Source organism: Eulemur rufifrons, chromosome 3, assembly GCF_041146395.1.
Source record: "Eulemur rufifrons isolate Redbay chromosome 3, OSU_ERuf_1, whole genome shotgun sequence".
Taxonomy (NCBI): domain Eukaryota; kingdom Metazoa; phylum Chordata; class Mammalia; order Primates; family Lemuridae; genus Eulemur; species Eulemur rufifrons.
The window spans coordinates 83014539-83038442 of NC_090985.1; the positions used below are offsets into that span (position 1 = coordinate 83014539).

At 43.6% G+C, this 23904-nt stretch overlaps 1 protein-coding gene across 1 annotated transcript; it reads left to right on the forward strand.

Annotated features, from left to right (window-relative positions):
• Positions 1-12443: 12443 nt before the first annotated feature.
• Positions 12444-14169, forward strand: MSC (musculin). Its single transcript, XM_069466370.1, has 2 exons — positions 12444-13195; positions 14083-14169. The coding sequence occupies exons 1-2, from the start codon at positions 12662-12664 to the stop codon at positions 14167-14169; spliced, it is 621 nt and encodes a 206-aa protein (XP_069322471.1). The 5' UTR covers positions 12444-12661.
• Positions 14170-23904: the final 9735 nt, after the last annotated feature.

Sequence of the window (23904 nt, forward strand, 5' to 3'; positions counted from 1 at the left end):
AAACAATCCAATGGGAGAAAGACCAGTCTTGTCAACAAATGGTATTGAATATTCACATGCAAAAGAATAAAGTTGGATTCCTAGCTCATACCAAACACAAAAATCTACTCAAAATTGACATAGATCTGGATGTAAAAGCTAAAACTATAAGACTCTTTTAGAAGAAAACATAGGGGTAAATCTTTGCAATCATGAATTAGACAATGGTTCCATAGACATGAGACCCAAAGCCTAAGCAACCAATGAAAAAACAGATGTATTGTACTTCACCAAAATTAAAAACTTTTTGCTTCAAAGGACAATATCAAAAAAATAAAAAGACAACCCACAGCATGGTGGAAACCATGTGCAAATCACATATCTGATAAGGGTCTAGTATTGAGAATAATAAAGAACATTTACAACTCAACAACAAAAGCCAAAAACCTAATTGAAAACCAGACAAAGGAATTTTGTCTATTTCTGGATTTTTATTTTTTAGAGACAGAATCTTATTCTGTTGCTCAGGCTGGAGTGCAGTGGTGTCATCACAGCTCACTGTAACCCTGAACCTCAAACTCCTGGGCACAAGTGATCCTCCCATCCCAGCCTTCCAAGTAGCTGGGACTACACATACATGCCACCATGCCCAGCTAAGTTTTATTTTTAGAGACAGGGTCTCACTATGTTGTCCAGGCTGGTCTCCAACAGGACTTATATATTTCTTCAAAGAGGATACACAAATTTCCAACAAGTAAAAAGATGCTGAACATCATTAGTCATCAAGAAAATGGAAATAAAAAACACAATAAGATACCACTTCACACCAGTAGGATAATTATAATCAAAACAGAGAACAATTAACAAGTGTTGGTAAGGATGTGGAGAAATTGAAACCTTCCTACATTGCTGCTGGGAATGTTATGGTGCAGCCACTTTGGAAAACAATGTGATAGATTCTCAAAAAGTTAACCACAGAGTTACTATATGACCTAGCATTTCCACTCCTAGGTATATGCCAAGATACTTGAAAACATTTGTTCATACAAAAACTTGTACATGAATATTCACAGCAGCATTATTCATCATAGCCAAAGACCAGAAACATCAAATGTCCATAAATTGATGAATGGATAAACAAAATGTGATATATACATACAATGAGATATCACTCAGTCATATAAAAATAAAGTACTAATAAATGCTAAAACATGGACAAACCTTGAAAAAAACATTATGCTTAGTAAAAGAAGATAGGCATAAAAGGCCTATGGCTGATTATATGGAAGGCTTTTAAATGGAATTATATGATTTCATGTGTGTAGTATGACCAGAACAGACAAATCTGCAGAGACAGAAAAATTACTGGTTTCCAGGGGCTGCAGGAGAGGGGGAAATGGGGAGTGACTGCTAATGGTTATGGGGTTTGGTTTGGGAATGATACAAATGTTCAGGAATATACAGTGGTAATCATTGCACAACTTTTTGAATATGCTTAAAAACCACTTAATTGCACATTTTTAAAGCATGAATTTTATGGTATGAGAATTATACTTCAATGAAAAAAAGATTCAGTGGTTACATCCATCCAAGCAATGTGAAGAAAAATTTGTAATTAAAATTCATATTTTTCAACTAAGTAGCACAATATTAAAACGAAACATAAAAAGTCAATGTGTTGATCTTTTATAGTTACTTATGGCATTTTCCTTCCTGGCCAGACTCATTTTTCCATGACTTTTAAAATGAGTACTAAGAACTAGGATATTCGCTATCCCTTTTTCTAATTTAAATACTCTTGACTTAAGCACAAAGTGCCTGGCATTGCACTTTCTCCTGCTTACTAAATTTAACATTCTTTGTCCAGAGCATTGCATTAGTCAGGATCTCTAGAGAAACACAATGAATAGGGTGTGAGTGTGTGTGTGTTTGTGAGAGAGAGAGAAAGAGAGAGAGAAGCACGCAGGGAGGGAGAGAGAAAGAGATATTTAGTCTAAAGAATTGGCCCACACCACTGTGGAGTGTGGCAAGTTTAAACTTCAGGGCAGACCGGCAAGCTGGAGGCCCAGGGAAGAGCTGCAGTTCTAGTCTGAAGGCAGTCTGCTGGCAGAATTCTCTCTTCTTGGAAGGTCAGTCTTTTTCTATCAAAGCCTTCAACTGATTGGATGAGGCTCACCACATTATGGAGAACAATTTATTTTACTCCAAGTCTAGTGATTAAATGTTAATCTCATATTTAAAAAAAAATCCTCCACAGAAACATCTGGAATAACATTTGCACAACTATCTAGGCAAACTGACATAAAATTAACCATCATATGGTAACAAGAGTGTTAGATTCATATTCTGGACATTCGAGTTCCCCTTCAACTATCTTTTTAACTTTCAGCAAGAGATTTCACCTCTCTTAGCCTCAATACCTTTGTAAGTAAATTGTGGGGGACACTGAATTTTAGAGTGATAAAATAAGGGCACAAGGCAGGGATGCATTTTGAACTACTCTACCTTTTTGCCCTTGTTAAACTATACATCACATGCCAATGAGTGCCCCGTAGCTAACACTGAGAAATCAGAGGTTTATTATTGATTTAAAAGACCCAGAATGTGCTGTGTTCCAAATGGCTGTGGGACATGTTACAAGAAATCTTCTAATACCTCCAGGTTGAATTTTGAAGAATAGTTTGCATTTATGTCTGTGTGTATGCATTCAGGTATTTTGGTCTTAAGTCCATTTTACACAGCCAAGACACAATTGAAAAATATGAGAAATATATAGATTCTTCCACATTGTATTCTATGTCAATAACACCTCAAGATTTGTGCAACATACTGGTATTATGTCTTTGCAAATCCTTCTGCCTTTACTTACCCTGAAAAGATAAAATAAAAGGATACCTTCATTTTGCCTCCCTCTTGCATACCACGGGCCCCCAACAGAAGCACCATCTAAATCTCTAAGAGTATCTCCCCTGAATTCCATGTTCCTAAATTGCTTCTTTACCTCATCAAAACCTAATGAACCCGTTAATATCTCATCCTTGCAAGTTCTTGTCATCAAAGATGTAAACAGATAATCCTACTAAGATTCAACTGTTTCTAACTGAAAACCACTACTTTTAAACCACTGTGCTCCACAACTTCACATTTGTTAATGGGCATAGTGCTAATCAGTCAACTTCATCAGAGCCCTTAACACTGTTTTCAAATGCTTTTCCTTACCCTGATTCAGCCCCTATATTCTCCAGAATGGTTACTCTCCACAATTCCCATTTCTGTTGATCCTAATAGCTCATGCCTACCCATTCATTCTAGATAGATAACATAAATTTACCTTCCACTTAAAAAACAGAGACCATCAGGGGCTAACTTCTTTCACTTCCCACAAATCTCTACTGATCTACAATGACATCCCACACTATTTATTTTCCTCTCCTTTCAGGAAAAGAGATGTATCTTCTCTTCTTCAAAGCTAACTCATCTCCTTCTACCTCCTGTGGGATTTTGGTCCATCACTACTCCTATATTTTTAATATTTTCCCCATATTTTAATATCCTTAGTCTCTTCCCCATATTTTTAATATATTTAATCTCTTCCTCTTCTCCAGTGTCTTCCTCTCAAAATACAAGCATGCTTAAGCCACTCTCACCCTTAAAAACAAAACAAAAATAAAACAAACTAAAAGTTTCCTGTTAAGGTGCCATTCCAAAGACCTCTACTTGTGCCCAAGACTGAGTAACAGGGGTGAGACTTACCCACCCACCTGAAACAACCCTAAAGCAGACAAAGTGTATAAAGCAGTGGTTCTTAAAACATTGGACATAAGGCAATGAAGGGCAGGAGACACTGAGGAATGGGAACCAGCTATCGCCGTGATGGTTTCCAGGCTGCGGAGCAGAAAGGGGGGACCCAGGAGGAGCCAGACAGACTCCCTGAGTTACGAAGACAGAGCTGAGAGACTGGGGAGACCCAGGCAAGTAGAATTTGTGGGACAGGGTAACACAGAGGAGAGGTTCACAGAGAGAGAAACTAGAAATCTGCAGAGAGTCCCCCTGGAGTATTCAACCAAGCAGCATGAGCATGTGAGGAAACTCCCAGAGGCTGAAGGAAGAAGTACCAAAAAAGACGAAAGGGAAGACTGTCAGGTACTCCCACAGAGCCAGGAATAATATCTGCTCCGGCCAGACTGGCAAATTTCATGTTCACAGGGCAATGGGTTGAGTGCTCAGAAGAGTCTTGCCTCAGTAATGGGGAATAATTAGCCCTAAAATGAGCACTGCTCTGATTCCTTCTACACATCTTAAAAGGAAGACCCAAAAGGATCACTATTTCCAAGTAACTTAAGTGCATCACAAAAAAAAAAAGATCAATCATATTTATGGAACTACAAAAATACCCAGCATCCAATAGGCAAAATTCATAATGTCTAGCATCCAACCAAAAGTTACCAGGCATGCAAAGAGGCAGGAACATGTGACCCATAATGAAGAGAAAAAATTAATGGAAACTGACTCAGTCGCAGAGCCAATATCCTTGCCTGGCTGGGCTTGCTTAGCTTTGCTTCCTTACTTGCTCCAGCATCCTCATTTAACTAATCACCTGGGTCAGTCTCCCTCCACACATGGGATCACTTTGTTCCCTTATCTGCACAGGAACTCAACGCCTAGGTGCTCCTGTGGGAGCAGGCCCACAGGAGTGGGCAGGAGTTTTGGCCCCACTCAGTAGTCACTTTTGGTTACATTCCCGGTCCACAGAGACATTTTCCCTGCTTTTGAACATGGCTGCATCTTTTCAGTTTTTGTATTTTTACATTTTAGCTCTCATTGCTATGTGCTTGGAGCAGCACATGGGGAAGCTTCAAGATATGGTCTTACTAGACCATCTCAACTGGAAGTCCCCACCCATTATTTCCTGAAAGTACTCCCTTGCTTTCAATAACACTACTCTCTTGGTTTTCCTCTCACCTCTCTGATTACCGCCTTTCTCTGAATTCCCCTTCTCTGTTCACCCATCAGATGTGTGGGCTGTTAGAGGGCTCTACACTTGGCTCTTTTTTCTTTTTAATCTCTGCTCTGTAGGTCTGTGATCCCCTGAACTTTTACCAAAATTCTGAATTGTTTTCAATCAGGAAAAAAAAAGTAACAAATGGTATTTAAAGCACTATTTTATTTTCATAAGGAGAAAATAGTGCTGCTGGGATGTTTGTAATAAAAGTAATTCTTAAGTTATTTAGAATAACTCTGGGGGTTGTGACAAACACAGTGTATGACAAGTAGATAGATATATAAGCTACATTTGAAAACAGGAAATATTCTTTAGAAGTCCGTTTGGTCAATGAGAAATGTAATAGAGGCCCTGTAAGTGCTGAGTGTGGGTTACAATACACAGGAATTAATCAAGCTGGTTAAATGAAGGACAAATAATTGGTTGAGTGCCTGTCTCCCATTAATTATGGTTACAGATTAGATTGTGTTCATGTGTTTGTGAATATTTTCAAATCATCAAATATTTAGGTAGTTCATGAGCTGCTAGACATTAGGGATACCCATATGAACAAGACACAGTCTCTGCCTTCATTGAGCTTACAGTTCGGTCTTTTTATTTGTTTCTTATCCATTTTAATTTTGTCCCTCTCTTTCCTAAAGGAAGTTGTTTAAAGGTGGCAATCTAAGAAGGAGTAGGGGTGAATGATGAAACAAGGCATGAGAATTCCTTAACTCGTTCTGTTTCCAATATTCTCAAGGAGTTCTCCTTTGAGATTGAAACCTAAAGAGGAATGTAGCAGGGTTTTTTTTGTTTATTTGCTTGTTTGTTTGTTTTTTTTTTCTGCTAATTGGAAAGAGCAGCACAAATAAGCCAAAGGAAAAAGAAAACATCAAGAAAAAGTGGGCACATTTCCCAAAATACCCTCCCTGTTCTGATCATCTGTTAGAGCTCATTTTAGAATTGGAGGTCAGAGGGGCTTGGGACTAGGGAAACAAAGGTCATATGTAAATAAGCTCAACTTCTCTTTTACAGATGAGTTGGTTAAGGAATTGCTTGACAACCAGTACAGAATCCTTGTCCTCGGACGCCACAAAGTATCTATTACATGAGAACTTCCTTCTGGCACCAGGAGGCATTTAGTTGGAGTGGGGCTGGGGTGGGGAGCTGCTAAAATGAGAGTACTCTGAGCAAGGCCCACTGCTGAGGGAGGGGGCAGGGAAGGAATGAGCTCCTACGAGAGAGAGTGAGGGAGAGAGAGAGAGAGAGAGAGAGAAGAGGAACAGTACTTCATAACTGACCTGATAACAATGTTCTACAGTTCCCACCGGAGTCTACAAGCAGGCAGTCTCTTTTGACTCTGGCAACTTCCATGGGCTACACACAGAGAAACGAGCTCCAAGAGGGTAAGTGGCCTGAGGCCCCTCAGCTGATAAATGCAGAGGGCTCCTAATGTTCACAGCCAAAGGGGCTCTGTCCAGAACACGCCACATGGTAGGATGACATTTCTCTCCCAGATGAACTCCACAGTGAAACAAGGCTTGGGACCAGACCCTGGAGACCAGAGCTGTGGGCTACAATTTCAAGGGCTGTTTCTCAGTAACAGAGTATTTTCACACTTCTAAGTATTGCCAATAAAATCAAAAGTACTTAAAAAGGGGAAATCCCATGAGACAGAACTTTCTTAGCTTCTGCTTAAGAGCGAAAGACTGCCTCCAAGGTGTTTTTTTTTTGTTTGTTTTGTTTTTTGTTTTTTTCAAATAAGCTTGTTCTTAGACCCAGAGCCACAGCTCTAACCCAGACCAGAGCTAGGATTCTCCAACATCCTTCAGGATTTCCAACATTGTTCAGTGTCAGATTCTGCAGACAGGCCTCTTCCAGAAGCCCTCACTACAGGGCCTTTTCTTTCTGAAAGCTAGGCTTCTATTCTAAGTTAATCCAAGTCATTTTGCAAAGTCATTTTGCAGGAGACAAGAGGGTTCCAGCTGGAATTTGGGGCTCCCAGGGCAGTTAAGCCTCTCAGCATCTGCTCCCCCAAATCTAGAGATATTGTTTTAAAAAACACTTATTTCTGAAGCCACCTGCATTTTTAGTTGTAAGGACAATCACTGAGGATTTTTTTCCTCTCTCCTGAAAGGCAGAGAAAAATCAGGTCTCTGCTGAGTCGTTTGCACTTTCCCTCCCCGCACCCTAGCCCCATTTTTCATTCTCAATCCTGGCTTTGTTACCTTTATCCTCTGCAAATTTGAAGTGTCCAGGCTGTGGCCTCACCTGGAGCAGGGCCCAAGGCTTTATATAGATAAGGGAAGTAGATCCCTGGCCTTGGACTATTCCGACCTAACCTTGAGCCCTACCTGTGACCACATGACCAGCAAACAACAAGATTCACACACCACATAACATGACTGACCCACCACTGAACAGAAGCCTTCATCTTCCTGACCTGGATGTCATACTCTAACCCTAGGGTTGCTCCAAAAGGCCCAAATACTGGGGCACTGTATCCCTGGCTTCAGGGCAGCCTGCCTAGCCTTGGGGAATCAAGTCCAATGCCTCTTGGGAAGAAGGTTTCCGTGGCAAAGGGCTGTGGAAATCCCAACAGGAAGTGTTTCTCAGTGTAATCTGGGGTGCAGAGGGCTATCTATACAAGGTTGGGTACACGTGGTGAGATGCAGGTCTGATGACAGGGAGAAGTGAGAGCAAATGGGATGTAATGTGTGCTATCTGCACCAGCGAGCTTGTTTCACTAAAAAGTGAAATTATTTTTAGTAACATATCTCATTTAACCTAATATATCCAAAATGATAGTTTGACATATAATTAACACTTACAAATATTAATGAGATATTAATATTTTACATTCATGTATTCATATTAAATCTGCACTGTCCAGTGTGTATTTTACACTATGTACACCACTAGCTGCATTTCAAGTGCTGGATAGTCTCACTTGGCAGCTAGTGGTTTCCATATTGGCCATTGCTCATCTAGATTCTTTGTTTCTCTAGATCAAAGGTACAGGCAATTAATTGCCCAAAGGTTTGTGCAATGCCTCCAGGCAACAGGATAGTGCAGGGCATCAGGATGCTGTGGGAAGAGACATCACTAGGAAAGTGCTATGTGGGGGTGTCTATCCAATCAAATACATTCCCAACCCAAGATTGTTTCCTTTTTTTTTTTTTTTTTTTTGAGACAGAGTCTCACGCTGTTGCCAGGGCTAGAGTGTTGTGGCATCAGCCTAGCTCACAGCAACCTCAAACACCTGAACTCAAGCAATCCTACTGCCTCAGCCTCCGAGTAGCTGGGACTACAGGCATGTGCCATCATGCCCGGCTAACTTTATATATATATATATATATATATATATATAAAAAATTAGTTGGCCAGATAATTTCTTTCTATTTTTAGTAGAGACGGGTCTCGCTGTTGCTCAGGCTGGTCTCGAACTCCTGAGCTCAAACAATCCGCCTGTCTCAGCCTCCCAAAGTGCTAGGATTGCAGGCGTGAGCCACCGTGCCCAGTCAAGACTATTTCTTTTTTTTTTTTGAGACAGAGTCTCACTCTGTTGCCCAGGCTAGAGTGCCATGGCATCAGCCTCGCTCACAGCAACCTCAAACTCCTGGGCTCAAGCGATCCTCCTGCCTCAGTCTCCCGAGTAGCTGGGACTACAGGCATGTGCCACCATGCCCGGCTAATTTTTTCTGTTTATATTTTTAGTTGTCCATATAATTTCTTTCTATTTTTAGTAGAGACGGGGTCTCACTCTTGCTCAGGCTGGTCTTGAACTCCTGAGCTCAAACGATCTACCCGCCTTGGCCTCCCAAGAGTGCTAGGATTACAGGCGTGAGCCACCGCGCCCGGCCTAAGACTATTTCTTAAGCACCTACTCACTATGTGGTTTTGATGTGGCCTTCACCAAGTACAGAAGAAGCCCTTGCTCTCCTAAACCCTAAGCCCACCTGACCTGCCCGACACTGACACTAGACTTTCTCACCCAGTACTTACTACACAGTTGGAGGACTGGAGGACGGAAGTGGCAATGAACATCTTTTTTTCTATGTCTGTAATTATCATCCCACTACATTGTCCCTTAAAAAAACAAAAAAACCAACAAACTTCATTTTTAAATATTTTCACCTATTAGGCACCTTTCTGTGTTCCACCTGAACATGCTGCTTCCACATACACCACAATTTCATTTAATCCTTTCGGCAACTCCAATTTAGCTGTTTTATTCCCTTTATTCCAATGAGGAAAGTAAGGCTTAGAGAAGTGCTGCAAATTTATGGTGAGAGAACTTGGGGGAAGAAAAGGACGTTTCTAATGAAGTACCACCCATTTTTTCCTCAGTGAGGTCCCCTATGGCAACTGCGAGAAAGATTGTCCAATGGGCACTTTAAACCCTAGAAGCCCGCAGTCAAAGCAAATGGAACAGTCTGGTGCCATCTGAAACCCAGAACAAGCCCTGGAGTCCAAAACCTGGCTCAGTCCCTGGTTGTGACACTTACTAGCTGTGTAGTGCAGGGCAGGGCAATTCATAGTGATCATAACTAGCATTTACTGATCTTCTCCCACATTCCAGGTTCTTACCTCACCAATTGCTCACATACTTTCTCTTCCTCACAAAAAGATAAATCATTTTATAGATTGGGAAACTGAGTCTCAAAAAAAGCAAATTGCCAAAAGTCATACATCCAGTAATGATATTATCCAGAATGATATTATTAAAGATACTAATTTTTGTTTTATAATGTAACATTAACCCCTCCTACCCCATCGCATATTTACAAAAAATATTGCTAAAGAATTTAAAGACCATCCATGGACACAATAAACAATGGTAAATACCTGTTACAAATTTAAAGTTTGTGAAGCATATGAAAAGAGGAATTAATTTGAATGTGCTTTTTTAAATACAAAAATAAAGGCTTTATGATTCATTTGTGGTGTGTAGTAATTTGTCAAAACAATGAAAAAAAAAAACCTGGGCTTTCAAAAGAGATAGTTATATTTACACTGTTAATCTCAAGGGGCTGTTGTAATTCTCCAAGGAGAAGGAAAAGTAAAGATGCTTTGAAAATGTAAAGATATGTCAGATATTACAAACATATTAAAGCAGTTACATGCTAATATGAAATGTATATAAGATACATTTCCGAATCTTCATTAAAAGTCTGCAACTTGAAAAAAAGCAAAAAATATATAGCTACAAAGAAATGGAGGAAAACTGAAATGAAAAATAAACAACAAAACAAAAGCAAAAGAAAATAGCTGATTTTCTCATAGAGAATAGAGAGAGGGAGGAAAGGAGGAGGGAGGGAGGAGAGAAAGAGAGGGAAGGAGGAGGGAGGAGAAAGAGAGAGAAAGAAGAAAGGGAGGAGGGGGCAAGTGCTATGAAAAATAAACCCGAATTGTTGGGGTCACGCAGTTCCTTCAAGAAAAAAAGAAACTGGCCATGACCCCCTTAGAGTTAAGGCTGGGTACAGTTTTTGCGACTGTTTAGAGAAATCTAGCGCCCTCCCCACCATTAATCTTTTCTAAAGAAAGACTTTGTTCTGCACCTGTATAAACAATTCGGATTTTAAAAACCTATATGCCTGCCCCTAATGTGTGAGACTATGTATTTATACTGATAGCTTCAAGTCATCAATAGGCGATGCAAAAAGCTAGCCTGGGACCTCCCCCTTACAGCGTTTTTACTCTCCCTTGTCTCTCTTTCCTCCTTTGCCTGGCAAAGCACCCTAGAGTCAAGTTCAAGTTCAAGTGCTCCAAGTCTGATTTCCACGCTCTGTCTAAAATATTCCCTGCATTTCCTCAGCCCGGAGAGAACTGAGAGCTAGCGATCTTCTTACTCAGCTTGTCCCAGAATGAGCCTGTCCCCACCCCCACTCCCAACCAAAAGACAAAATGTGCAGAGAGAAAACCTTTGCAAATGCGGGCGAGCGGGAGGGGCTGTGTGAAACATCCCCCCTGAGGGAGGCTTGGCCTGGGAGATGAAGGTGGAATGATGCCTGAGTGATGAAGTCAGCCCGGGCCAGCCACCTGTTGCAGCACTTCAGGCACTGAGCAGGGCGCATTTGTTCTGCTGTAGGAACCAGAGGAGGGAGGCGGACCCAGCGGTTTCTGCCAGCTCTGCCCTGGACTGAGTGCACATCGGTCCCCTTGCACCTCGCTCAGCTTGGGAGCCCGTGGACTTTCGTGGAAAGGTCAAGTGAACACCTAAGCCAGCAGGGTGTGAAGACTCAGTTTCCTCACTGTAAAACGGAATAACCATACCCCAACGTCACAGGGGTTTTATTATTCAGTGAACTATTCACAAGTACAGTGACTGCCACACAGCTCAGTCGCTGGCCATTGGTGCCCGTTTCCATAACAAAGCACTCATCCCCTGACCACGAATTGCAAGGGCCTTCAAGTTAGGAATAGATGAGACCGCAATTTTGTTTTGTTTCCTTTGTGGGGGAGGCAGGGTGTTTTATTTTTGGTTGGAATGGGACATGATAATTCTGGGTGCTGCTTTGTTTTTTTTTTTTTTTTTTTTTTTACTTTGGACCATTGTGCTAACTTAGCATTCTGCAGCCAGAAGCTGCTTCAGTACACAATCTAAAACAGCTTATGGACTCCCTGCACCATAACTCAAAGCGTGAGGCAAGATCCCATCGTGGTATTAGAAACAAAACCACGAACTCTCAACATAGGGGAAAATACCAGATACAACATCCTGTGGCGTGTGTGGCCGGGAGGCATGTGGCAGACTGGAACACTGTCGGGATTTCTAAACATGGATTTGGAATCTTGTTTCTACTTACCAGCCTGGTGCGTTTGAGTCCTTTACTTAACGTCTATCTACAAGGCTCAGCTTCAAGTTCTGCAAAGTGGAAATAATAACATTTAAGTTACAGAAGTTATTTGACGGTGAAACGAAGTATTGTAGATAAAAGTGCTTTAAAATTATAAAGCTGTATTAAAGGAAAAGAAGGAGGAAAATGAGAGGTGACTGTTGGGCATTTGCTTGTTTTACTTTTTCTTTTCTGTCGGGCAAGCCTCGGACAGACAATCGCACATTATGAGTGACGAACTGAGTTCTGCCGAGAAGACTGGGAGAGAAGCAGAGGTCGCGATCCTGGCGTCGCTAGGAGCCTGGCAATCTTCGCCACTGCTAAGATGAGGGGGTGGAAATAGGGTGGGTAGGAACAAGATCTTCCCCCTCACTCCCTCAACGCACACTTATCCTGCGCTGACGTCCTGAAGGTCGGTCGGGCCTCGGGCCCAAATCTCGGTTCTGCAGAGACGTCCCCTTCCCCTGCCCCCACCAACCGCTCCTCTGCACGCAGAAAAGCGGTCCCCACCCCTTCCACGCCCCTGCCCCACCTCTTGCCCCCCTTTCCAACTCCCTCTTCTTTGCCCGGGGTGGTTTGTTCCAAGGAGTACAGATAAATAGTCTTGTCAAAAGGCGCAGCTCACGGCTGTGCGCTCAGAGCTGGGACTTGGGCGCCAACTTCTGGTCCGCGCTCTGCGGGGTCAGTGGCCGGGCGCGTTCGCTCTCACCGCCCACCTCGAGTTCGCGCCTCTGGACTCAGGTCTGCAGTCCTTCTCGGAGCTCTCCCTTCCCTCCGCCTCCGCCAAGGAGCGGAAGGCGGAAACGGCGAGACTGGCCAGGGGGGAGGAAAGCGGGCGCGCGTGGGCGCAGGGAACCAGGAGATGTCCACGGGTTCGGTGAGCGACCCGGAGGAGATGGAGATGCGGGGGCTGCAGCGGGAGTACCCGATCCCCGCCTCCAAGAGGCCGCCCCTCCGCGGCACCGAGTGCAGCTACGCCTCGCCCAGTGACAACTCGTCTGCGGAGGAGGAGGACCCCGACGGCGAGGAGGAGCAGTGCGCTCTGGGCGCAGCGGGCGGCGCAGGAGGCTGCAAGAGGAAGCGGCCCCGTGCGGCTGGGTGCGGCGGCGCAGGTGGCGGAGCAGGCGGTGGTGGCAAGAAGCCCCTCCCGCCCAAGGGCTCGGCCGCCGAGTGCAAGCAGTCCCAGCGGAACGCGGCCAACGCCCGCGAGCGCGCCCGGATGCGCGTCCTGAGCAAAGCCTTCTCCAGACTCAAGACCAGCCTGCCCTGGGTGCCCCCCGACACCAAACTCTCCAAGCTGGATACGCTCCGGCTGGCCTCCAGTTACATCGCGCACCTGCGGCAGCTGTTGCAGGAGGACCGCTATGAGAACGGCTACGTGCACCCGGTGAACCTGGTAGGGGCGCGGCGCGGAGAATCCCGGCGAGGGCCAGTAGATGCCCAGGGAGCTCCTGGGCTCCGGGTATCGTCAGCCCGCTGGGAATAATCCGAAAGGGGTGGGGGCTCTGGGACGCGGGACGAGAAGGCCATTTTAGTTTCTCCCAAATCAAGGGAGGGGCCAGCCATTTTCCTGGAGAAGAATTATCCACCCTTCTGTGTTTGCATCATTCCGATCATTGTGCATGGTGCTTCGCCCAGTGACAGCCATCGGCTAATATCCTGCTTCCGGAGCAAATCTTGGTTCCAACTGAATCTACTGCCCGATTGCAGAATGGCAAATCTCCCTCACCCAACATTTTCTAGCTAAGAGTGGCAGGTTTGAATCAGCAAGCCATACTTTCTTAAACAAGGAGGGAGGGCCAAGCTCTATAAAAGCGCCTGTGGATTTTTTAAATTGCTGCAGGATAGCAAGTTTTCCCAGACGGGATTTGTCTGGAAAGTCCCTCTCTGACCTGCCAACACTCCCGGCTTGGGAAAGATCCTATCCAAGCCCAGTTGCTACTTGCAGTGGGTGAGTGTGTGTGTGTGTGTGTGTGTGTGTGTGTGTTTTAGGGGGAAGAGAATTAAATGACAAAATCCCAAATTCATACAAGTTTCACCTAATTATCATGCAGGCAAAGTCCAGGAGGAAATGTGAACGGACACCGCTGGTTTCCCATTATCAACATCCGGTAAAATTAAAATCCTAGCTCAGAGAGAAGACAGGCAAGTTCCCAGAACGCTGATAAAATCTGAGCTGCTCAAAGCCAGGGAGATCTAGGGTTCACTTAGGAAATCGGTTTCGGTTTGAGACGGTCGGTCGTTTCTCCTCTAATATCTGACACTCCTTTTGGTTTTTTACAGACATGGCCATTCGTGGTCTCCGGACGACCAGATTCTGACACCAAAGAAGTTTCCGCAGCCAGCAGACTGTGTGGAACCACCGCTTAAATCGGACTCGAACTCACTGGATGGGATTATTCGTTAAGCGCGTGTGTTTGGGGGCCACGGAGAGAAGGGAGACGGCGTGAGATGGGAAGAAGTTTCCATTGGAGTCTCCTAGACCCTTCCCCTTTCCCTGGTACTGTGAACACGATGATGCGTGGCTGTCACCGCAGAGCGCCCCCGGCTACCATTGCCACGGGTCTGGGCGACGCTTTGCCTCTCCAGAAAGAGCCTCCGTTTGTGTGGAGAGCGCTCACCAAGACCCAGCCTCGGGCTTTAGCTCTGAGACGAGCTCTCGGCTGCCATCTGAGCCCAGCGTCACATCACCTAGGATCTTAGTTTCCAGGCCAAGCCAGATCGGTCATATACGTGGTGGCCCCACTCCGCAGGGCACACAGGGCTTTCACAGTGGTTAGTGTGCGCGCTCGATCCGCTGTAAAGACAGAAGTCTGGACGTGAGATGTACGTCGGGCACGGTTTTAAGTTGCAAAGAGGGGAGATGGTCTGTCTGGGCGAGGTTTGTATCCTAGCGGGGGAACGATGCCCGCGGCGCGCAGGGCAGGGTGCAGTCACACTTCCGAGACCACTCGAGCCGGTTTTTGCCCGGAGCGCTCTGGGCCATTCAGCCTCCCTGCTGCGGTGTCCTTCCCAAGCTCCCCGCCACCCCCCCGCCCCCTTCTAATCCGGTTTCAGTCCATCGCCTCCCCTTCCAAGCTCGAGCCTCCCCAGCCCCGCCGCCCCAACCCGGCTCAGGTCTCCTTCAGGCCTCCAGCTCCTCCACCTCCCGCTCCTCCCTGCAGCACCCCCAGGTCGGATTCCAGACTTTCCCCACCAGGCTCCACCCCCAAGGTCTGCTAGTCACCCCGCAACACCGTCTCCCCCCAGCCACGTGCTTCCCCGCGCGGAGGAGCTCGCAGGGCAGGCAGCCGGGGCTGTTCCGCACCGAGGGACCCTGCGAGGGGAAGGTGTTGCACTACCACAGGAAATGTCATATGTAAATAAATTTATTTTTTTATGAATAATAAAACGCATTGTAAAAACTGTGTTACCCGCCCGGGACGCGTCAAGATGTGGTCTTTGGTGCCTTTTACTGAGAAGGTTTGGCTGTAGAAGTTAACTTGAAAGGTGCTGGTCTCCTCTCCGCAGGGCGTTGGGTCACTGTGGGTGGAATGGTGGTGTTCACTTTTGGATCACTGCATTTCCAAATGTCATTTCTATTAATCTCTATAATTCTGGTTTTTCGCCAGGCAGAACTTCCCTGAAAGGCAATAACTAGAGGCCTAATAAAGGCCCTAGGAGTCTTTTGAGGCCAGGGGTGTGATGAGAGACATTCACGCCTCACGCTAATAAAGGTGCGAATCTCTCTCACACAGGTACACATTGAAAGCCGCCTCCAGCTTAAAACACACTCCAATGCCTACAACTGCAAGTAGTTCAAGAACCCACCCACCAGAGTCTACAGGTCTCAGGTGTAACTAGCAGAATAAAACCCTAATATATGAAGCCAATTTGTATTTGAGCAGTGTTTTTCTTCTTTGAAATGTTTATATGGCATTTTTAATGTACACCATCTCATTTTCTGTGTTGTATTCTTCCATTTACACTGCAATGTTTGTTTACAAAATGGGTAAATTTTTGCTTTGGAAACCTCATAATACAATTTTTAAGATGCTGATCTTTTAACAAGCAACATTCTCTTTGTAGAACATTTAGAAAAATATGAAAGATAAAACTACTCAAACACCTAACTGCCCGATTTGGAGTTCTGTCCGGTATTTTATAAAATTGAAAGGCAGTTTTCTTGACCCTAGAGGGAAAATGCAGCTGGGTTTTAGTTAGGAGATGAGAGGGAGATGGGGAGTGTGACTTCCTGTTTTGAACTAAACCAAACCAAACCAAAACTCTGGAGAGCTACTTTCTGACAACATTTTCTTGGGCTTTTGTTCATACCCTGGGAGGGTATGAACCCTAATCCAGTGTTCAGCTGGCGGACGCCAGGCTCAGGGTTTAAGTTGGTCAGTTTCTGTGGCATCAGGCACTTTCTGGTCAAAGGGAACTCAAAGTAACTAGTGGCAGGAAACCCCAACACGGTCAGAGGCACTTCAGCCATGAGTTTTGGGTGGCCAGCTTCTTGGGGGTGGGTGTCTGCTGGAGGCCAGATCTTTGTCAAGGTCGTCTCCAAAGCTTCCAGCAAATGAGGTCCTTTTCAAGGAAAGGAGGTAGTCCAGTAATGTTGGTTAAGGAGAACCTGAATGTCTAAAGAACCCAGCTTGAAATCCAGGCTCTGCCATGGACTAGTGGTCCTTTAAGCCTTAACCCCTCTAAGCCTCAGCTTCCTTATCTATAGAATGGGGGTCATGGCAGTGCCTACGTGGGAAGATTGCCTTAGGAATAAATACACTAGAGTATTCAAGCAAACCTAATGTGCAGTGAGCAGCGTGCTAAATGCTGGCCGCTAAAGGAAATTCAGAAGCAGAGAAAAACACTTTGGCAAAAGCAGACACTTGAAACGGGTGGGACATTTCAGGATTCCAGTCTTTAAAACTGGGTCTAGCTTTGAGAGGCCTGAATTACAACTGTGAAAGAAATACCCCATGAGAGTAGGCAAACAGAAATATAGAAAACCAGAAAAATAGCTTTTTTATTCACTTGCAGGGAATAAAAATAAGAACAAGCACTATTGAATAAACAGGAAAATAATTTGGGCAAATTTTCACAACTAAAAGGATAATATTTAAAATATGTGTTTTTATAATAACATTCTCTCAGGGCACTTCAGGAATAAACTCACAGATTTCCCGCCACTACCCACCCCCCACTGAGGTGGTGCTATTCCCTAACTCCTGTGGACACAGAGAATTGTGTTGTACCCTGTAAACTCATTTTAATGGCCAGTTTATAACCCTATAATTTATAGAGAAGAAAAATAAACTTTCTCAAGAATTTTCTGCTCCATGTCCAATGCCAAGAATTATGTTATTATTAATTTAAAAAAGAAGAAGAAGAAGAAGAAGAAGAAGAAGAAAGAGGCCAATTTCTAGTAAGTCCCAGTGAATGAATAGCTGCCATTGGGAGAGGCCTTAAGCACCTTAAACCAGTCTTGTCTTTGTCTCCCATGACTAGAGTGTGCTCTAAAGGGCAAAAACGGATCTCAAAGCCTTCCTTCACCCCCACCCCCTCCATTTTCCTTTGGGGATTTGAGTTTGAGAAATGGGAGTTGGGGCAGGGGAACTGGGGGCGGGGGATTAAGAGGAGAAGAGAAGTATGTCCTATGGTTAACTTCAATTCAGCTATACTGCCGTGAGAAAAAAGGTGAGGAAAAACCAATCTAAGGAATATAATGTAAAATGCACTAAACAGCAAACAAAATGAGTAAATTGAAAAACACTCTTCAGGGGGCTTTTTGAGGGACCAAAGCATTATTATTAGTGATAGTGACTCAACCCGAAGAGAGCAAAAATCCCCTTCTACAGACTCTTCCTAAGATGAATATTTTAAAAGAAATGCTTTCGGGCACTGTAATTTTGAAACATTTAGGCATTTCTCTTGGTTGTGGAGTTGAATTGATTTTGTGCATATTCTTTTGCACTGGGCTTCAAGTTACAATTTCACTTTAGTCTGGTGGCTCCTTCAACAGATAGCAACAATGACCCTTGTAATTTACAAAGAGATTTTTACAGGCACAGTTTTTTTTTTTTTCCTGGTATTAAATGCTTCAAAGTTAAAAACAAGAAAGACATTCCCTGTCCATGAAAAAAACAACTAAGTGGAACACATTTTAATAGGTAATAGGTACATAATTTGGCTGACACTTCTGAAAAATATTAAAAATTGAAACGATAACTCAGAGTCACATTAGAAGGACAAAACCAGGTAAATTCATAACTGACTTCTCACTACCAAGCCTCTAATTATGGGAAAACCCATTAGGAGGTACCAGATTGGCTCCTGTTGTAACTGATCAACTGGCTGCATCTTCCTTCTGTGGGAGCTTCTACACACCCACCCGTGGGCAACCAGGGTGTTTGCATCTTTGCGCTCACCACTCTCCATTCATCTCCTTCTGTATTCTGTTTACCTTTTGTAGTATTTTTCTTCTTTCTCCCACAACGATCAAAATTGATCCAGAGAAATCCTTCAAACCCATGACTCTAAGAAGGTCCAAAAAGTAGCCAGAGCCAGAATTACACATGTAATCACGTAACTTAGGTGCTAGTTATCTCAAACCATCTCAGCCTTCTCCCTTGCTGGTTTGGCTGTCACCAACATAGCTCTGGACCAGCCCCGGAGATCCTGCATTGCTTGTGGTAAAGAGGGTCATGGAGCAATTATGAGCATTTGGTAAAAATATGGTATTTGTATCGACTATCACTAACTTTTAGCAATGGAATGGGAGGGAAATGGGGAACAAGGAGCAAGAAGATTTTTACCTTTTTTGCTTGTTTAAAAAGTTTGTATATTATTTTTGAAATTTTTTAAAAACACTTTTTTAAAAAAGTTTGCAAGCTGTGGGGTCAGTCAGATGCAGCTGGCTGTAGTCCCACGTTTCCTGGCTCTGCATCCTCATGTACCTTTCCTCTCCTCTGTGAGGCAGGAATAATACATCCAACCTCACTGACTATTTTGAGAATGGATTCAATGAGATAATCTTTCTAAGCACTTGGGAAATGCTCCGTAAATGCTATTTTTTTCCCAAAAACAAAGCCTTGATTTTCTTTCCTTTTCTCCTATGATAGTTTAGGGGTCCTTTATCCTCATCTTGTCCTATTATTCCCTTTGCCACTTGTATCTCCTTGCTCTTTTATGCCACATCTAGTTTCTCTATATTGACCTCTCTTTTTTGTCACTAAGGAAAAATTTGTATTTAGTTCCCCACCCCCCACTTTTGTTTTTTGAGACGGAGTCTCAGTCTGTCACCCAGCTCGAGTGCAGTGGCATCATCAAAGCTCATTGCAACAGCCAACTCCTGGGCTCAAGCAATCCTCCTGCCTCAGCCTCCCTAGAAGTTGGGACTACAGGCTCATGCCATCATGCCCAGTTGATTTTTCTATTTTTTGTAGAGATGGCGTCTCGTTCTTGCTCAGGCTGGTTTCAAACTTCTGACCTCAAGTGATCCACGTGCCTCGGCCTCCCAAAGTGTTAGTATTACAAGCATAAGCTTCTACACCTGGCCATTTATTTTCCTTTTAAAAATAAAGATCATAATACTCAGCATCAAATTATGCATGAGATTAAAAGAAACCCTCATTTCAGAGTGCAAAAGAGATCAATGGATTTTTTAAATTTTCTATTTTTAATTATCATGAATCCATAATAGTTGTACATGTTTATAGTACATGTGATATTTTGACACATGCATACAATGTGTAATGATCAAATCAGGGTAATTGCAATATCCATCACTTCAAGCATTTATCATTTCTTTGCATTAGGAGCACTCCAATTCTATTCTTTTAGCTATTTTGAAATACACAATAACTATAGTTGCCCTATTGTGCTGCCAAACACTAGGTTTTATTCCTTCTATCTAACTGTATTTTTGTACACATTAACCAACCCCTCTCTGTCCCCCCGCTACTACTCTTTCCACCCTCTGGTAACCATCATTCTATTCTCTATCTCCATGAGTGCATTTTTTTTTAACTGCTACACATTAGTGAGACAATGGATAAAGAAATGTGGTACATACACACAATGAAATATTATTCAGCCATAAAAAATGAAATGTTGTCATTTGCAACAACATGGATGGAACTGGAGGGCATTATGTTAAGTGAAATATTGCTAGACCAATGGACCAATTTTGATGTTGCAGGGTATTAAAAATTCATTATTATAATTTCAAATTCCATGTTATAGCCAACCTTTCAGAAACTATATTTACAGAGTTTTAGTATAATATCAAGGACTATCCACAATTACTTGAAATGGTCATTAAAATACTTCTTCCTTCTATATCTATATAATCTGTATGAGGCTGGACTTTCAACCAAAATTACCTATCACAGTAGATTGAAGTAGAAAGCAGATATGAGAATCCAGTTATCTTCCATTAAGTGAGATATTAAAGAGATCTACAAAAGTATAAAACTGTGCTACCCTTCCCATTAAAATGTTTCAGAAAACTTAGTTCTTTTGTATTAAAAATGTTATCGTCACATGTAGTTTATTGTTATTCTAAAAATGAATTAGTAAATAAACATTTTCACTTGGTTTTGATTACTAATCCAGTAAATATCAATAGGTAGAAGCCAGCCACATAAGCAAAAGATTTTTAGGATCTATAATAATTTTTAAATGTGTAAAATGATGAAGGATCAAAAAAGTTTGAGAACCAGTGGCCCAGATAATTCCTAAGGCTCTTTGGCAAGAGTTGTGTTTTCTTGATTTTGCAGCAATCTCAATAGGACGAGAGCCTGTAGATCAGGCCCAGGTTGGATATGGGAAGAAACATTTGATCAGGAAGATTCACTAGGGAAGGTAGGACAATGACTTACACAGGGCAGGCTTTCTCCATGCAACACCCCTGTAGTCCAGCCAGGCAAGTCGGCAGGGCCAGTGCCCAAGCTGGTTTCACATGGGCTGCACACAAGGATTTCTGTACCTCTTCCTACTCTTTCTGCCTGACACACATCTCTCCTATTTAGACCCTAGAATTTTGAGCCTTTGTAGCTTCAGACCTGGACCTTGTATTCAGATGAAAGGGACGTGATGCCCAAAACTTGGGACTGTAAAATCCCATTTCTTTTGCCCATATAATAATATTCTCCAAGAGCTATGTTAGAATTGTAGCATTAAATCATCCTACTAAAGAAATTTACATAAGGAAACATGGAATCATTTCCATTGATTCTCAGTAGAGTTTTTCCATCTGTAGGTTTGCCAAGTGGCTGATGAACATATTTATTCATGATAATATTGATTAACTTAAATAGGGCAAGTCACTGAAATAACTAAATACCTTGATTTGCAATTTGAGTACATAAGAAATAAAATCAAGCAAACAGTAACAGAAATCCATAGAATCCTGGAATGCTCTGGAAGCAAGCCTCTTCGAACTCAAAGAAAGGATACCATAAAATAGAAAGTCAGGAACATGAGGTCCAAGGGGTTTGGATGATCCTTAATGACCCCTAAAGACAAAAGCTAGGGAAGGGGTGAGAGTGTCACTTGTGCAAAAACAACAGGGACTCCTCAGACTAAATCCAATTAAGGAGCTCCTGAACTGAACGTGGAAATGCACTAAGAGGTGGAAGCAAAGGCCTTAGGAGCCTGAGGGGACAAGGTGGGTAACCCAAAAATAAAAAGAGAAGAGGACAGAGCTGGGAGGGATGGGAAAGACCATGGTTACAACAGATCGGATCTCTGCATTGCCAGGGGTGCACTGCTAGACTTAGGCTAAATGTTACACTTCTGAATAAAGCATCTTGGGTGTCTCTGACAAGGCTGTTTGCATGCACAAAGATCTCTGGGAATACACACTTTTTTACATGTTTTCATTATGTTTTCCCTCAAATTGTGGTGACGGGATGGACTGAGCTATCCACCTTCTCTGGATCAGCCTTCCTTTGACTAACATTTATTTGGAGACTGGGGGAGGGATGGAGTTGGCTCTACTAAACCATGGGATACCTTGTCACCAAGGATGGTCCCCAGTGAACCAGGCCTCCCAGTCTCTGTGCCCTGTGTAGGGCTGGCACAGGTGCTCACTTTCACCAATAGCAGGTGGCAGAGTGAATATCTGCAGCTCTGGGCCTAAGCCTTATGGGCTATCAGCTTCTGATTTAACTTATTTGGGACTCCTACGCTTCCATGTAGGAAGTCCAACCACGTTTGAAGAGATCAAATGGAGAAGCCACATGAGGGAGAGAGTCCCTGAGAGCCCAGCTGACAGTGAGGACACAGGCCCTAGACACTTGATCCCAGTGGTGTCATTTGAGCCTGATGTAGAGTGGTCTGAGTGGAGCATGAAGAAGCCATAGAGAACAGATGGAAGAGGTGAGCTGTCCCTTTTAGGCCCCGTCCTAATTCCTGACCATAGAATTAGGACATGACCAAATTCATCTCTAACAGAACTGTGAGAGATGAAAATCTGGTTGTTCTTTTAAGCCATTAAATTTGGAGTCATTTGTTACTCATCAATAGACAAACAACACATATTGTCAAGTAAATTTTCACATCAGCCATTTATTCAAGAAACAATTTTTGATCCTCTGCCATGAGCCAAGACCCAGTACCAGATAGACCAAAATGAATGAGAGAGTTGCCTCACTTCAAAGAGCTGTAAAGGAGGAAAGGGACAAATGGACCAATCATTGGAGTACAGTGTTGCCAAGTGCTGTGAAACAAGGTGGCATTCTGGTGCGAAGGGCACCCTCAGACAGTCATGGAGGTCTTCCTCCGTGGAAGGAGGGCTGGGCAAAGCAGCAGCCGGAGGCACCAGAGAGAACTATGAACGATGGAGGGTTTCCATCACTAGCCAGTGACTAGAGTTAGTGTCCAGTGTGGTGGTTAAGAGCATGAACAAATGACTTAAAATCCCTGAGCCTCAGTTTCTTCATTTGTAGAATGAGGATATAACAGAACCTACCCAATGGGGTTGTAGTGAAGATTAAATGCAATAATGAATGTAAAACATAGCACAGTGCCTGACACATGGCAGGTGCTTTGCAAATGTCAGTCTATCATCATCATCATCATCACACTGAGATGATCTGCACGTTCTCTTGACATACTTTGAACAAATGCCGAGGGCCATATCCCTGACCATTCAGAGTCCCTTATTTTTCCTTAAATGTGAAAAATAGGAGCTTTTCACTGTGATTCTGTGTCAGTTCTCCTCTGAAAAGGTTGGCCTCTTCAGAATTTTGAAAATCTCAAGGTACTGATTTGCATGACAAGCAACACATCTGGTTCAAGCTGGGGCTCTGAGGACAGATGTCAAACTATGTTTGCATAGTCAGGAGAGCTGGATAGAAAACCGTCTGCACATTGATTGCACGGCCACTCTAACACAGCGAGGTTAAAACCACACCGATGAAACGCACCGATTGGCAAGCACCCACAGGATGCAATCCTGCTTTTCAGCCCCCCTGGGATAGGTCCTAGAACCTCTGCTCAGTCACTTTGGGCGATGATCTCTTGGTTGCTAGACAGAGAGCCTGTGACACAGGGAGGGGAATTTAAGACCCTATGACCAGAACTGTTTACTAGCAGGTCCAGGATTAGAATTCACAGACTCTGAGTTTCCCCTTGGCATTCTGCCCACCCAGTCTGAAGGACACCAGCAGATAAGAATTTGGCACCGTGAAAGCTGTTCTGTGCAGCTGCTCTCCGTGTGCACTAGCCAAGCGCCCTGGAGCCGGCGTGGGGTTTCCAGTGGAGTGTTCTGAGAACCTGACTTGTTGGGTGGCCTTGGGCAATCTCTTCCTCTTCTAACTTTGGTTTCTCACCTAAAATGAGAGGCCTGGGCTAGAGGAAGCCTTAAGTCCAGGGCAGTTCTAAAATGAATGCTCTGTTTCTCACGGGTCTTCTGAACAGCAGCACCTCTGTCCCCTGTCATCGTTTGTACCTCACAACGCAGGGAGGCTGAAAGCCTGAGAAAAAGAACAAAGTCAACCTACACTTGAATGTTTGAGACAAAATGCAAACCTTTCACATCTCTTTTGACTTGTTCCACAGAAGATCTGTGATACCGCTACGTGGTTTTATCGTTGATGATAAACTTTACTACAGACTCTT

Bases quoted from the DNA above. Each gene is read 5' to 3' on its own strand.
- MSC (XM_069466370.1), top strand. From the start codon at position 12,662: ATGTCCACGGGTTCGGTGAGCGACCCGGAGGAGATGGAGATGCGGGGG. The intron at 13,196-14,082 runs GTAGGGGCGCGG...GGTTTTTTACAG, and splicing joins ACGTGCACCCGGTGAACCTG to ACATGGCCATTCGTGGTCTC.